Source organism: Panthera tigris, chromosome E2, assembly GCF_018350195.1.
Source record: "Panthera tigris isolate Pti1 chromosome E2, P.tigris_Pti1_mat1.1, whole genome shotgun sequence".
Classification (NCBI taxonomy): Eukaryota; Metazoa; Chordata; class Mammalia; order Carnivora; family Felidae; genus Panthera; species Panthera tigris.
Window position 1 is genome coordinate 33878382 of NC_056674.1, and position 15999 is coordinate 33894380.

General features: G+C 52.8%; 1 protein-coding gene across 12 annotated transcripts in view; it reads left to right on the forward strand.

Annotated features, from left to right (window-relative positions):
- The window catches only part of NLRC5 (NLR family CARD domain containing 5), an 87061-nt gene that overhangs the window by 43761 nt on the left and 27301 nt on the right, over window positions 1-15999 (forward strand). For 11 of the 12 annotated variants that reach the window (XM_042970031.1, XM_042970034.1, XM_042970041.1 and 8 more), the window contains 11 exons: window positions 286-369; window positions 1597-1686; window positions 3748-3816; window positions 4600-4668; window positions 6146-6229; window positions 6660-6743; window positions 8255-8344; window positions 9095-9139; window positions 10006-10095; window positions 11011-11094; window positions 15092-15175. In XM_042970031.1, the coding sequence (XP_042825965.1) occupies window positions 286-369; window positions 1597-1686; window positions 3748-3816; window positions 4600-4668; window positions 6146-6229; window positions 6660-6743; window positions 8255-8344; window positions 9095-9139; window positions 10006-10095; window positions 11011-11094; window positions 15092-15175 (873 nt within the window). The remainder of the gene's footprint in view (window positions 1-285; window positions 370-1596; window positions 1687-3747; window positions 3817-4599; window positions 4669-6145; window positions 6230-6659; window positions 6744-8254; window positions 8345-9094; window positions 9140-10005; window positions 10096-11010; window positions 11095-15091; window positions 15176-15999) is intronic. The other variant, XM_042970042.1, reaches the window with a different exon arrangement.

Here is a 15999-nt window from a genome sequence, read left to right on the forward strand (position 1 = left end):
TCAGGAGGTGTTTTAACCACTCTGTACCTTGGTTTGCTGCTTAGTAAGGTGAGGATAATAATGGGGCCTGTTTCACAGGGTGGTTACGAGGATTAAATACCCAATAATAGTAGAAGCAGCTGGGATGATGCTGGACATGTAGTGCACAGTCTTGTAGCACCCATTATTATTAAGGCTCACTTACCAGAGTGATGCTTTGGCTGAAGTCAAGGAGGGACAGCGTGCATACAGAGGCTGGGGGGACCCTGCCTTAGCAGCACAGAGCATCAGGCCCCTCTGTCTCAGCCTCTCAGGGAACCAGCTGGACAATGAAGGCTGTCGGCTGATGGCAGAGGCTGCAGCCCAGCTGGACATCACCAGGAATCTGGAGTGAGTTGCCCGCCTCACCGTGGGGTAGCAGGGAGGGCCCCGGAGAGCCCCTGCTGGTCCCTCCCACCTGGGTCTGTGTGCCCACAGTCACCAGACGTAGGTCTGCCACACTGGCCACGCCTACTCTCTCCCCAGTACCAGCAAAACTGGAGTGGTTTGGCCTTGACTTGCCTTTGTCTGGCATGAGCCACTGTCTTCGTTCCAGTTCTTAAAACTCCTTGCCTGTGTAGACCGTATTCCTTGTATATCAGTGGCTTGCATTCACTTTGTCCTTACGACAGCCCTGGGGTGGGGTGGGGTGGGGTATTGCACCGGGTGGATGGGTGGTGGGGTACCGGAGTGGGGAGAGGTGTGTTGGGTGGGGGGATGGTGCTGAGGGAAAGGGGTGGGTTGTTGGGGCGGTGGGGTGGACAGAACGAGTAGTAGGCTGTTGGTATGCTGTGGTATTACGTGGTATGGCATAGGGTGGTGTTTGGCTGGGATGTGTTGGGGTCATAGCCTCAAGTGTGGGTTAAAAGTGGGTGAAAGGTTGGGGCGCCTGGGTGGCGCAGTCGGTTAAGCGTCCGACTTCAGCCAGGTCACGATCTCACGGTCTGTGAGTTCGAGCCCCGCGTCGGGCTCTGGGCTGATGGCTCAGAGCCTGGAGCCTGTTTCCGGTTCTGTGTCTCCCTCTCTCTCTGCCCCTCCCCCGTTCATGCTCTGTCTCTCTCTGTCCCAAAAATAAAAAAAATTAAAAAATTAAAAAAAAAAAGAGCTTTAAAAAAATAAAATAAAATAAAGACCCTGTTAAAAAAAAAAGTGGGTGAAAGGTTGAGGTTGGGAAACAGTGGTTTGGGGCCTCGGCTTTGGATTTCATTCCTGGCTCTGTCGCTTAGTAGCTTTAACAGAATTTAATGTCTCTGGGCCTCAGTTTCTCCACTTGTAAAATGGGATTAAAATGGTGGTTATTTTACAGACCAGGAAACAGGCCCAGAGAAGTGAAAACAGTGAGTCAGTGTTTATCGCTCAAGCTGTAGAACCTTATTCTCTGAGTGGGGCAGGGGGCTCAGGCATCTCTTGGCTCATCCACATGGGCCAGAATCCTTTGAGACACCCTGGTTAAGGATCCGGGACATCCCAAGGGTGGCAGTCAGCAAGCCTACTGTGCCAGGAGGAGGGGACCAGAGCGGTCTAGGGCTGAGGACTTCGGCTGCCGGCTGATTGCCACCTTGTCCCTCCTCTCCACAGCCTCAGCGACAACGGGCTGTCTGTGGATGGGGTGTATGGTGTCCTGAGCGCAGTGAGCATGTGCCAGACCCTCGCAGAGTTACACATCAGGTAGGAACTCCCAGTGGACCACTGTTACCCACTCCTACCTCCAGCCTAGAGCTCTGGGACTCTCCCATCATCCTCTCTCAGTCCTTAGAATTCTTTCTGGTCCCAGGCCTTTGGGACCTGTAGAATGTGCTGCCGCGCCTAAACGCTCTTTTCCCAGCTCCTCTGGGTGTTGGCTACTCACAGCTTATACCTTCTCCGGGAAACTATCCTGGGCTGATAGGAGCCAGTGATGCCTGGGAGGTAACCCTCCCAATTCCCCCAGCCAGGAGTGGCCAATGACAGAGGCAGAGATATCACTCTCCAGCCCTCTGGCCTCAGGTGGGACAAACTTTTGGTGCCATTCACGCTCCAGAGCTCCCTGTGGGATCAGGCTGAGGACTTGCTCTGTTCTGCTTCCCTTCCCTTCCCAGTTCCTCCTGAGAGCAGGCCCTTAGTACATCACGCACACAAGTGATCATCAGGTGACACTTGAGCCACTGCCCCATTCATAGGCTCAGGCTCTGCTTCTAGGGAACTTGACCCAAGACATGGCCCAACCTTATTTCTGTAAGTCTCAGTATTCAGTCTTAGATGCTGAGGACAGATGCTAACACAGTCAACACAGTCCCCACCCAGAAGGGCTCTTCACTGAGTAGGGTGGTCCCTCCTTTGAGGAGGAGAGAGACGCCAATTAACCCAAACGAGAGATTAAGAGACCTTGGTTCACTGTATATAATGATCTGATAAGGGATCCTTAGCTCATTCCAAATGACGCTCTTTATTGCTAGAAATTTATAGTAAAGAAATCATATTGCTGGTACAAACACATTTAGATGCAGGGATGTTCACCTCAGCATTGGTTATATAGGAAAAAAATGAATGTACTTTAAATGTGTAACAGTTGAATATTAGGTAAGTAAACTAAGTTATCTTCAGAGAGAAAAACTCAATGAAAAATAGTGGTATAGGTACAATTATAGCATGGAGAGCTGACTGTGGCATATTAAATAAACAAAAATTTTGATTCATTGCTTTTACAGTAAGGCTTTTCAAACATACTCAAAAGGTAGAAGGAATGATGCCATGAACACCCCAGCTCCCACCAATAATTATCAATATTTTGTCACCTTGGCTTCACCTGTGCCTTTAAAAACTGAGCTTTCAAAAGAGAATCTGTAAGTTAATCTCATTTAAAAAAAAAAGGCAAAAAAGAAGGAACATTAATTGCATATAAAAAAGGGGGGGCTCCTGGGTGGCTTAGTGGGTTAAGCGTCTGACTCTTGGTTTCAGCTCACGTCATGATCTCATGGTTTATGGGTTTGAGCCCTGTGTCAGGCTCTGTGCTGACAGTGTGGAGCCTGCTTGGGATATTCTCTCTCTCTCTCTCTCTCTCTCTCTCTCTCTCTCTCTCTCTCTCTCTCTCTCTCTCTTTCTCTCTGTCCCTCCCCTGCTTGCGCTCTCAAAATAAATAAACTTAAAAAAAACAATAAAACAGACAAACAAAAAAACAAAAGACTTGGAGAACCCACTCCCAAGTATTATCAGCGGTCATTGATAGGTAGAAAAGATGGTTGGTGGTTTTCTTTATTTCTTTCCTACTTTAGTAAAGTTTGTAAGTTCTCCACTCAGAAGAAGTATGACCTCTGCAATGAGAAATGTGTATTTAGCTTGTAGTTTATACAGGTGAGGTTAGGGATGCTCCTGCTGTAAGTTACAGCCTCGGGTGGAATGTCGGTGCCTGTCCCGGACCTGGCAGTGACCCCGCTGTGCTGGGGTGAGTGCCCTCGACCGAGCATGCTCTGAAAACATAGTAGAGGGAGGAGGGTTTCAACCTGAGGCCCACACCAGAGAGAAAGCAGAACTGAGGCTTTCTTTGAAGGACTTGTCAGGAAATGGGGCTTAATCAGTTTGCAAAATCTCTGTTGTAGAAAGACTTCAGAAGCCCAGAAACTCAGGAAGTGACAGCAAGTAGCTGCAGCTACAGGTGGGAGGTGACACCTTCTAGGTCCCTCCAGGCGAGGTTATAAAATGACACAAGGACCCCCTGTAAGCCTCTTGTCCCCTTCTCTCTTCTCTCTGCAGCCTGCTGCGAAAAACGGTGGTCCTCACGTTTGCCCTGGAGCAGGAGGAACAGGGAGGGATCCAGGAGAGGTAGGGCCCAGCCTCACCCTGGCCACATCCTTAGCCAGGGCCGGATCCTCCCTGGCCTCCACAGCTGGACAGCATCACTCAGCTGCCAGGGAACCTTGACAGATTCACGAAGGATTAAGAAGCCGACAGACTCAGCAAGGGAGGCAGCCCTGAGAGGGAGTGTCAAAGGACAGACTGCCTCCCCTTTGCCCCGTGACACAGAATGGCGTACTGGGGTGGGGATGGGATAGCCACACAGCAGAGCACCAGAGCCTGGGGTCCTTCAGCCTAAACCCAAGGACTGCGGACTGCTTGGTCTATAGCTCTGATTTTGGTCAGAACTTCTGGCTCCCTCTGGCATGAGGACCCCTTAGAGGAAGTTTGCCGCCTACAAGGTGCCTGGATTATCCCAGCCCAACATACGGGCAGAGACTCAGCTCTTGGCCCCTCAGTGTCTCCTACAATGTCTTATGTAAGGTCTGAGCTCTAGGCTGACATCTCTGAAGGCACTAATGATGTTGTTGAGATTAATGATACTAACAGCCAAGGTTAGCTGAGCACTTACTATGATGTGCATGCAGCAAGCAGCACATTCAGGCAGTTCACATGCGTTGTCCCAGCGAAAGGCTACGTGATTTGTCCCACGTCACGCAGCCTGGAAGCCAAGAAGCCCAAGTGGAACCGAGGTCTGGCTGTCCCCGGGCCTCGTGTAGAGACTGAATGGCGGGAGGTGAGGCTGAGGGTGGGCTTGGAGATAGTGGCTGAGGAGTTTGCTCAGCCTGGCCTTGGTGTGTGTCCCTCCAGGGCTGCACTCCGTGACGGCCTTATGCGGCAGATGCCCTGTGAGCTGCCCCCGCACTCCACAAGGATCAGGTACGGTGCTGGCCTGCAGGCCTGGCTGTGGCTCGAGGCTCATCCCTTCCTCCTCTCGAAGCCTGTTCCCAGGCCTCTGGCCTCAGGTGCTCCCTGGAAGACATGACCTGTTGTATCCAGGAGTTGTGGCCTGGCTTCCCTGCCCACCTCCCCTGCCCAGTCCATCCCACCCAGGGCTCATGAGGCAGCTCCTCAGTTACCTTCCCTGCCTGGGAGCCCCCACTCCTCTTAGCTCCCCTGACCTCCAGCAGCTGATGAGTTGTGGGGACTCTGGATGGAGAGAATGGGGACATGTGGCCCCTTCCTTCCTCATCCTGGGACTTAACTCAGCCCCCACAGGCTCCTGTCAATATTCTTCTGGACTTCTCTCTTATTCTAGGTCCATCTGATTCTCCCTGTCTCTGTTGCTTCTTGTTTCTCTTATATTTCCTGTTTCTCTGTCTTTGCTGCCTTTTCTTTCATTGTCTGTCTATTCTCTCCTGGCACTGTGTGTGTATGTGCACCTGCATATGTGTGTGTGCATGCATGTGCATATGTGTGCATATGTGCGCGCATGCATGTGTGTGCATGCACATGTTGCGTGTATGTGCATGTTTGTGTGTGCATATGTATGCGTGCATATGCATGTGTGTGCATATGTGTGCGTGTGTGTACATGCATGTGTATGCACGCGTGTGCATGTGCGTGCATGCACATTTGCGTGCACGTTTGTGCATGCATGTGCGTGCATATGTGTGTGTGCATGCGTATGCATGTGTGTGCATGCATATGCGTGTGCATGCATGTGTGTATGTGCATGCGCGTGTACACATGTGTGCATGTGTGTGCGTGTACACGCATGTGTGTGTCCGTGTGCATGTGTATGCATGTGTGTGCGTGCACGTGTGTGCATGTTTGTACATGCATATGTACGTGTGCGCGTGTGTGCATGTGTATGCATGTGTGTGCGTGTGCATGTGTGTGCACGCACATGTTTGTGCGTGTATGTGCATGTTTGTACATGTGTGTGCATGTGTATGCGTGTGTGCATGTGTGTGTATACATGTGCGTGTGTGCATACTTTGTGTGCGTGTGCATGCATGTGTGCATGTGTGTGCATGTACATGCATGCATGTGTGTGCGTGTGCATGTGTATGCATGTGTGTGTGCACATGCCTGCATGTGCATGGGTGTGTAGGTGCGTGTGCACGTGTATCTCTGCATCTGTTTCCTCTGTCTCTCATCTTAGTGTCTCTCCATCTTAGTCTGCTTGCCTCCCTGTGTCTCTTACTGTCTCTGGCTTTCTACTGCCTTATGCGGCAGATGCCGCATGTGTGGCATGTCTGATGTGTGTGGTGTGCGTTGGTCCCTCTGTCTGGATCCCAGATGCGTCCCCGTCCCTCTCCTGAAAGCCTCTCCTATGTGTGTGGGGGTGGTGGCCACTGTTACCTCTGTTCAAAGAGGCAGACACCGCAGGGCTGTGCTTCCCCCTCTGCAGGCTGACACACTGTGGCTTGCAAGCCAAGCACCTAGCACAGCTCTGCAGGGCACTGGGAGGAAGCTGTCGCCTCAGTCACCTTGAGTGAGTGCTTGCTGTTGGAAGGTGGGGGGGGGGGAGGGGCCCGAGGGGCCCATCAGGCAGTGGGTGTCAGCGTGCTGGGTTTTGTTTTGATTCTTTAAGATTCAGATCGGCAGTCTTTCCTTCCTGCAATCAGGAACCCCTTAGAGAATCTGGCGAGGGGTTACCCCTTCCCCCTAAAATACAGGTCCCCACATACGACCCCCTCTGAAGTCCATTCTTGACTCCCCAGCATCACAGACCTCAGGATAGGAGCCCTGGGGGAAACTGCAGCTGACCCATGTGGGACCTTCTGAGATCCGGCCTGGCAGCTCAGGGTGGTGTCCCAGTTTCAGGAGAAGCTAAGTGACTGAGTGACCGGAGTGGAGAGACAAAGCTCCTACCAGCCCCAATCCGATCCTGCATTAACCTCTTCTCCCCTCTGCCCTCCCAGCTTCTCAGGCAACGCTCTGGGGGACGAAGGCGCGGCCCAGCTGGCTCAGCTGCTCCCAGGGTTGGGCACTCTACAGTCCTTGAAGTGAGTAGCTAACTAGGCAAAGCCTCTTGAGGCTTGTCCTCATCAGAAGGAAGGAGGGAGGGAGAGAGAGAGAGAGAGAGTGAGAGAGTGTGTGTGTGGGGGTGTGTTCTGTGTCCCATCTCATTCCCTCCTGCGTTATTGTAAAGATTAAATCAGAAAATGAAAGTCAGTAACCTAGTCCAGTCCGTGGCACATGGTAAGTGCTCAAAAAGGGTACTTACGCTGTGACTCTCATTAACAGAGACTGGCCTCTGTGACTCAGTGATCCAGCTGCTGACTTAAGGTTCTGTTTCTTGAACCTGTCTTTGTGTCTCTGCACAGCCTCTCTGGGAGGCCCAGGTTACCTGGTCGAGCATGGCTGAAGTGTCACCTAATGATTAGTTAGCCTAATGACTGGCGGCCATGCTGGCCCTGGGGTGTAGGGAGGGGCTGTTGACAGGGAACAAGCTGGTAGGCAGGGAGGATTTGTGGCAGACAGGATACCCAATCAGGGTGCCCAGGGAAGCTGGAGAGCAGAAAGAGGGAAGATGTTCAGTATGGGAGGGATGCCCTAGAAAGAGGCCAGGAGCCCCAGGACTTTGCCTGCAACAGACTAGAGTTTCTGGATGCTAAAAGACCCCTGTGTTTTAGGCTCCCACATACCCATCTCCTCCTCCTGAGCTCTTCTGGGCTACAGTGAGAGGAGCCCCTGGGGAGAGCTCACAACTATTAGTTCTCTGTGTGACCTGAGGCAAGTTACCTCACCTCTCTGGGCCCCTGGTTCCCAGTTAACACCTAAACTATAAGAGGGGCTGGCTCTGGTTTTGTCTACAACTTTAGAATGAGTGCTGTGGCCTGAGGGCCCTCCCTGCTGTCTTGCTGTGGGATCTGGGAAGAAGGGGTGGCCTCTGTTCCTGTTCTGGGCCTGCATGTGGGTGGGGAGGTAGGCCTCACCACTGCAGGCAAATTATATGTAGATGGGCGCAAATTTCCATGTGACCTCCTCCATACTGCGAAATACTCTGACCCCAGACCCATGAGAGTCCGCACTCACCTACCAGTACCCGTGCCAGAGGAGTGCGACGTTAAACGGCAGATAGAAAAACACCGTGACAGATTGACAGACCCAAAAGAAAGGAAAAGCTCTGCTCCTGCCTTTTGAACAGGAACCCCTGCATTTTCATTTGGCACTGGGCACCGCCCTTCTTTTACCAGGTGGGGAAATTGAGGCACAACTCCGGCCTGAAAGCACTCCCCAGATTTATCACAGACCCAGGGAACCAGACTTGTATTCTCAGCTTTGTCACTGACATGTCTCATAACCTTGGGCAAGACCTTGCCGCTCTCTGGGCCTCAGTTTCCCCATATGTACAATAGGGAGTTAGAAGAGGCACCCTCCGACCGTTTGGGGTTCAGTGAGCTCTGTCGTCTGGACTCAGGGACAGCTCTCCCCTGCCCTGGGTTCTCACCACAAACAGGGAGGTTTTGAGTCTTGGGTGAGCTCTGTTAACGTCACCCCTATGATTCTCCAGCCTCAGTGAGAACGGCTTGTCCCTGGATTCGGTGTTCATTTTGACCCAGTGCTTCTCAACTGTGCAGTGGCTTTTCCACCTGGAAGTCAAGTGAGTGTGCCTCTGGGCCCCCCGCTCCGCCCTCTGACCGCACAGGCCATCAGCTCCCACCGCACTTCTTGTCTGTCACGATCGCAGTGCAGCTTCCTCGGGGCCCTGCATGGTCCCAGGTCCAGTGAGCATGTGCTAGATGTCCGCCGAATGAGTGAACGGACGGATGAATGAATGTCGCCCTGGGACTGTCACATCTCTCCAAATTTGCCATGGGACACAATCCATCAGCTCTCCCTTGCTCGCTCTCTGGATTATCCTGGGAGACTTTTACGGAAACTGGGAGCTCCCTGGTGGCCATTGAGCGCTCCCTCGTGGGGTCTCTGGAGCTGATGAAAATATAGGAGGGAAGTCACCCAGCCAGGCCATGCAGAGGAGCCGTGGTTTCAGTGAGGTCTGCCCAGTCCTCCCCTTTCCCCTTCCAAGAGCGGGACGTGTGAGCACAGACAGATCAGGTGCAAACCCAGGCTCACCACTTACATGCCGTGCAGATTTGAGCACGTCGCTGAGCCTCTCCATACCTGTTCCCTCATCTGTCAAAGAGAGGTAAGAATCCCTCCTTACCTCACAGCGGCACTGCGAGAATAAAAGGGAGTCGTGTCAGTGGTGCACCTTGGATGTGCCCTCATCAGTGTAGTTATGCTTAGTATACGTGTCGTCGTATTTGCTGAAAAAGTGGACCTCTCTCCAGGCGCTCCTTGACCAGGCCGCCCGGTCTCAGTCAGACTGATGCCTCCTCTCTCTCTGCAGCTCTGAGAGCCAGCACGTCGTCCTGAGAGGTGACAGAAGAGGCAGGTGAGGAGGGAGAGCTGCGGGGGTAGTGTGGGCTCCCCTCTCCCCCCGGTCCCCATTTCTTCCGGGTGCCCCCCACCCCAGCCCCATGCCTTTAGCCCTAGAGTAACCCACGCAGGTGTGGCACCACTTCTGCGCCTGTACCCCTGTGTCAGTAGGTTTGTGGTCATCGGCCGCTGAGGTCTCTCTTGGAAGGAGGCAGTGCGGTTGGGGAGGGAGGCCACGGTGGTGGTGTTACAGCCCAGAGCAGGCGTTGGCACAGGGCTGCCGAGGGGGAGGGAGGGCAGCGAGGCTTCGTCCCTGGAGACATTTGCAGATTTCTGCAGACTTCTGACCTTGTGTGAGTATGGCATTTGAGAAGCCAAGAACCGTTGGTGCTCGACAAAGTCTCCCCACCTTTGCAGTAAACAAGGAACGACAGTTGGTTCTGCGCAGATATTTCTGGCTGCCCCCTAGTGGGGCCGGGCACCCTGGGCTCTCGTGGGAGGTTGGCAAGCCCCGGGGCGGCCTGATGTGGGCCCGGGTGGTCGTACGTCCCGGGCCCAGGTCTCCGTTTCTGGGGACTCTGGGTTCTTGAAGCCTAAAGAATGGAGGCACAGGAAGGTGAAGTCCGTGAATGCCGCACTGGTGATCAGAGAGAGGAGGGGCTCCCTCCTGGCTCCCCCTGACCTAGTCAGGTGCTGCCACCTGGACCATGTGTAAGCTGCCGGCTTTTCTCACTCTGGTCTCCCTTTCATGGGCCTCAGTTTCCCCATCTGTGCAGTGCGGGCCTTGGTTGTCCCTAGGCCCCCTGCAGCCCTGACTTCTGAGTCTTTCTTCCAATGTGCACGATTTGAACTTCCCTCTCAAAACGGTCTCCCCACCCCAAGGGATCAGTTGGCTGGTGGACCTTTGCCAGAGTTCCCAGCGGGAGCCCGGTTCTCCGCGTTTGATCAGCGCTGCATCCCCAGGAGCATCTGGTACTGTCTTACCCACTTCTTATTTGGGGGTAACCATGATAGGGGTGAAGGGTCAGGGAGTGAGGAGAGGCTAAAGGGAGCTAGGGCTGGGGGAGAGGGAGTTTGAGGGAAGAGAAAGAGGGCCAGTATGAAGGCTGGTGAGGGGGGCTGCTGGGCCCAGACTTCTCCCTTGAGAAAAGACACCACATTGTTGTTTTCTCAGAAGACTTCTCAGCTCTGCCTCGGGGGGCTGTGTGACCATGGCTGGGCCCCTCCCCTCTCTGGGCCTTGCTTTCCTCACCTAGGAAGAGAGCCACCTCAGCTGGGGCCCAAACAGGGTTATCCAGCGGAAGAGTGGGGAGGGGTGTCCCAGGCAGATGGGTCAACTTGGGCAAAAGCCCCGAGGAGGGAAAGCTTGGTTCTTGGGAAGCATGTCAGTGTGGCTGGGACATATACAGGGCAAGTGGAGGTGAGCGAAGGCAAGTGAGGCCATGGAAAAGGCCTTTTGCTTTTAGCATAAGAGTAATAGGGAGCCACAGGGGACTTAAGCTCCTGAGAGGCATAGTCAGATTTGCATTTAAGAGATAAGATACTGGCAGGTGGAGAAGGATTACATGGAGGCCAGAGGGGAGTTCGAGGGTATTAAAGTGGTCCGGGCAAGTGACAGTGGTGGCCTGGACTCAGGCAAGAGCAGTGGCAGTGGGGAGGCCTTGGAACTGAGCAAGGGCAGCTAGGCACTTGGGGTCCTTTACTGTCACTGAGTGGTGGGGATCGGGCTATAGGGGACACTTGGAGTGCAGAGCATGCCCTGAAAGGGAAGGCTCCTGCAGCCTAGAGGTGGAGGAGGAGGGGCAGAGGGAGAAGGGGAGGGCCCTGGGGCTGCAGAAGGGCCCTGGGTCCTCTCTGACGCCTGCCCCACCCACTGCTCCCTTTCAGCCTCCGGCAGTGTCTGCTGGAGCCCCTGAGCCTCACCCACCTCTGTGAGACTCTGGAGAAGTGCCCGGGGCCTCTGGAAGTCAAGTAAGTAAGGAGGACGCAGCCCTAGAGGACACCCTGTGGGCATCTGCCCCGTGGGTGGGGGTGGGGGTGGGGGTATCCTGGCTACAGGTGAGTCCTTGCTGGTCCCTTCCCACCAGACCCTGTAGCCCTGCCTGCCCCTGACCTATTGGTAGAAGGCTCCTTGTGTCCCACAGGGCACCTTGCCCCTCCTCCTGGGAGAGGCCGCTTCCCTTTCCCCATCTGCTCGACCCCGGGCTCCTGGGAGCCCCGATCTGCTCCCTCCATCCCTGGAGCCCTGACCACCCCCCGGGCTGCCTCCATGGCTGAAGCAGATCACCTCTGAAGGCCCCTCCTCTGGGCCTCCCTCTCCCGGTTAGCAGCTCACCCACCCCAGAACACTGGGGTCTGTGACCAGAGACTGGACCTTAGAATCAAAGGAGTCCCGGCCCAGCCACCTCCAGGCTGGGTGACTTTGGGCAAATGGCTCTAACTCCCTGTGCCTCAGCTTTGTCATCTGCAGAGATGCTCGGCCTTTCCTTTGGTCCTCATCGTTGTCATCTTCTGACAGTAATTACCTTAACGTAAAGAAATCCAAGACAAGCCTGCCTCCCCTAAATACACCCCTCTCCTCATCTAGTCAGTGCTGTCCTTTGTCCCCGGGACCCTCCACTCCTCATCCGTGTGCATGTTCCGTTGTTACCTGTCTGCGGTCACAGACCCACTGCATTCGACAGCTTCACTGACATGATTCTCCCACTCACTACGGTCTCTGTGCCTACTTTCCCACCCCCATCTCTGACCCTCGCAGCAGGCTCATCCATGTTCATCACCTGGTACCCGTCTTTCCATGCCTTTCTCCGTGTGCAAATGCTTATGGACACAGAACAAGGGGGTTTTGACATTGTTAACCGACACAGGATCTTACCGTGTAACGTCTCTGCGATGAGCTTTTGTCTCGTGACAGTACATTGTGGCTTTCCTGGAATATGGAGCCAGTAAACTTTAAAAAATTTTTTTTAATGTTTATTTATTTCTGAGACAGAGAGAGACAGAGCATGAGTGGGGGAGGGGCAGAGGGAGAGGGAGACACAGAATCTGAAGCAGGCTCCAGGCTCTGAGTGGTCAGTTTGACACGGGGCTCAAACTCACAAACCGTGAGATCATGACCTGAACCGAAGTCGGTCACTCAACCGACCGAGCCGCCCAGGCGCCCCGCCAGTAAACATTTTAATAAACCATTTATTTTAGAATAGCTTAAGACTTGATTTCCAGAAGAGTTGCAAAGCTGGTCCAGAGAATTCCTCCACCCACTGCCCCTGCTGTTTATATCACTTGTCATGGTACATTTGTCACAACTGAGAAATCAACCTTGCTACAGGACTGTTAACTGCACCCCAGGCTTGATTGGGATGTCACCAGTTTTCTACGAAGGCCCTTTCTCTGATCCAGAATCCTGTCCAAGATCCCGCAATGCAGTTAGTCAATGTCCTTAGTCTATCTGGTCTGTGACAGTTTCTTAGTCTTCATTTTTCATGACTTTGACAGCCTTGAGGAGTACTGGTGACATGGTTTGTGAAATGCCCCTCAATTTGGTTTTGTCTGATGTTTTTCTCACGGATGAACTGGGGTTATGGGTTTGGGGGGAAGAAGACCACAGAAGTGAAGCATCCTTCTTGTCGTGTCTCAGAGGTGCATGCTATGGACTTGACTTAGCACTGTTGATGTTGACCTTGACCGCCTGGCCGAGATACCATTTGTCTGATTTCCCTACTGTGAAGTTACTTTTTTATTAAACACACACACACACACACACACACACACACACACACACACACACACTTCTGTAATGGGAACTTTCAAACATATATAAAAATAGAATGAATAAGGGACACCTGGGTGGCTCAGTTGTTAAGTATCTGACTTTGGCTCAGGTCATGATCTCACAGTTTGACAGTTTGAGCCCTGTGTCGGGTAAGTTCCAGCCCTGGCTTTTGGTGAGCCCCGTTTCTCTTTGTCTCTCCAGCCACCTCCTCTGCCCCTCATGGGATTCTCTCTCTCTCTCTCTCTCTCTCTCTCTCTCCCCCCCCCCCCGCCCCCGCCCCTCACTCACTAGCGCCCTCTCTGTCTCTCAAAAAAAAAAAAAAGTAGAGCGAATATTGTAGTGGGCCCTCAGTCCCTTCCACCTGCCTCAATAATTATCACGTCACGGCCCCAACACACATACGCACACAGACGTTATTTCGAAGTGATTCCCAGACACCTTACAACTGCATCTGTAGTTATTTCAGTATGCGAAACTGAAAAGTGAGTACTGTTTATTTTTTTGTATAACCACAAAACCATTATCAGACCTAAAATATTAACATTACTATATGGCATATTAAAATCATGGAGTAGCCCATGAATTTTTAATCATCCTGATCGTTTCTAATGCGTTTTTATGTAACATTTGTATATCTGTACCTTCTATTTTTTACACTTATGCCTTTTAATATTAACCCTCCACAGTTTGGATATGCCACAGGCGATTCAACCACCCCTCTCTAGAGTCTAGACAGACATCCAGGCTGCTGCTGGTGGTGTTTTTTATAGCACTGCGGCCAGTACTGCAAAAAGCACCCTTCCATTATTTCACTGTTAAGCACCTGCTGTATACCAGGCACCGGACCAGGCCCTGGAGGGAGCAAAGCATGGCTGGACATCACTGCCTGCTGAGGCTCACCCGCCATAGTGGGAGACAATGTAAACTATCTCAGGCAGTGGTCTGAGCACAGATGAGGGTCTAAGCACCCCCACCCCCCAGCTGTGGCTGGAAAAATGAGATTATAACATGAAAGCGCTTTGCCAGCTGTAGAGTGCTGGGACCACGTATGAGAATATTGTTATCAAGGTACTTAATGCCGAACTCCAGCAATTTGGATGCCAGGGAAGGTGATGGGTTCCGGCCCCCTCCCCAGATTCTACCACCTTACGTCTACTTTGTGAACATTTCAGTATTCCATGTGAGATGTTGTGATGGGTAACATTTCTATTGCCTAAAAAAAAAAAGTGTGTAAAGTCCACATTGGCCCAACCAGAAGCCACAACACCATGTATTTGGGGCCTGGTGAGAAACCATGTGTGTGGGGCGGGGGGCGGGGGTTGCAGATGGACCCGCCTTTTGTGAAGACCCCCTATTCTGCCAATGCTTGGAGCCCTTGGCCCTATCCTGGGACAGAGGGTGTAGAGGTGCCTGGACCCTGGCAGAGGTTTGGCCCTGAGGCTCCAGCTCCAGAATCAGAGGCTGCCTCTCCCACGGTAGCTCCCAACCAGCAAATAATGCAGCGGCTTGGCCCCTGGAGGGCCCAGTGAGAGGAAAAAGCGGTCTGCAGGGCACAAAGGAACAGGGACAGAGGAGAGCAGGGACAGACATAGACCTGGGGAGGCTATGTAAATCCCAGGGCACTTAGACACCCTGTTTGCCCGAGTCCTGTAGCCAGAGCAGACCCCGAAGGGTGGGTACCTAGCATTTCCCCTAAGCGGACCTGGTGGCGACAAATTATCCTGACAATGATCAGCTGTTCGGTCCGGTTTTGACAGAGACCCAGGCATCTCAGATCCTTTGCCGACGTGCTGCAGGCCTGACCTTCCACTATTACTTTACCACGGGTTAAGGGGGCATTCTCTTCTTAACACGTGTCTTCCGCCGAGCACCAATCTTCATGGCCCTCGAAATAATAATCCCGCTAGTCCACAACATGTGGGAGAAAGCGTTAGAGCTCCATGGAAATTCACGATGCACAGCAGCATATTCAAACTCTGAGATGTCCTGCAGCAAAGGAAACTACTGAATTTGGCTTAGCCAGCATTTTCCAAACTTCTGTGACTTTCCTTTTCCTCCCGCCTCAATGATACCTCAAGGGCCCAGCATTTGGAGGGAGCGCGTTGGGGAACCCCTCTCCGGAAGGCTCTGGCTGTGAGGGAGTGCTCCTAGCTTTCCCCACAGCTCCCCACCTCATTCAGATGCTTTGTTTCACAGGTTGTCCTGTGAGGTCCTGAGTGACCAGAGCCTGGAGACCCTGCTGAACCACTTGCCCCGGCTCCCCCAGCTAAGCCTGCTGCAGTAAGACTGGTTTCCCCGTTGCCCTGGCCTGGCCTGAGGGCTTGGGTTCCAAAGCCATCCCCCTCCTTGCCTGCCGCTCCTTCTCTTGGGCTCTTTCATTTTATCTGCCACAACCGGGAGCTCGTCACTAATACCCTGCTAACCTTGGTGGGGCGGGGGAGTTATTTGACCACTCTGGGCCTGCCGTTCCTCATCTGACAAATGGGACTAATATTTCCCGACCCCTCCTGCAGGGTCGGGACTCAAACAAGACGCCTTCTTCTACAGGCGCCTTGAAGAACGGAAAGTCTGTGACAAATGGGCTCTTGGATGTCTTGCCCACAAAAAGGTCACCAACTCCTAGAAAGGGACTTCACAGATGTGGGTTGTATATATGTCACCCACCCATGTTTAAAGGTCACCATCTAACTCTGTAAAAGGGTAACTTAAGCAGCATTCTTGAAAGTATTTAAAACTCCACTTTCTAATTTTGGCTCAGACTGGTTAGAATTTAAAAAGGATTTACTTTAAATACTCTTCTAGCAGGGGGGAAGGCAGCTGCAGCTGAGATGGAAAAATACAACAGGAAATTAAATCATACCATTAATAACAGCAACATAAGTACTAACGCCAAGGCTCTGGGATGCCTGAGACGGCTCGCTTCACATCCAGGATCTTGCTTATCCCTGAGTCCTGTAGGGACGGGAAGGAGGAGACGTGTGACATTCCAGAGGCGGCTCAACCCACGGCACCCACAATGGGAAGGGCTCCTTTGGACACAAAAAGTGGCAGGCTGACATGAACAGGTGGGAGACTCCAGACCAGAGAGAGACCTCTCCATGCCC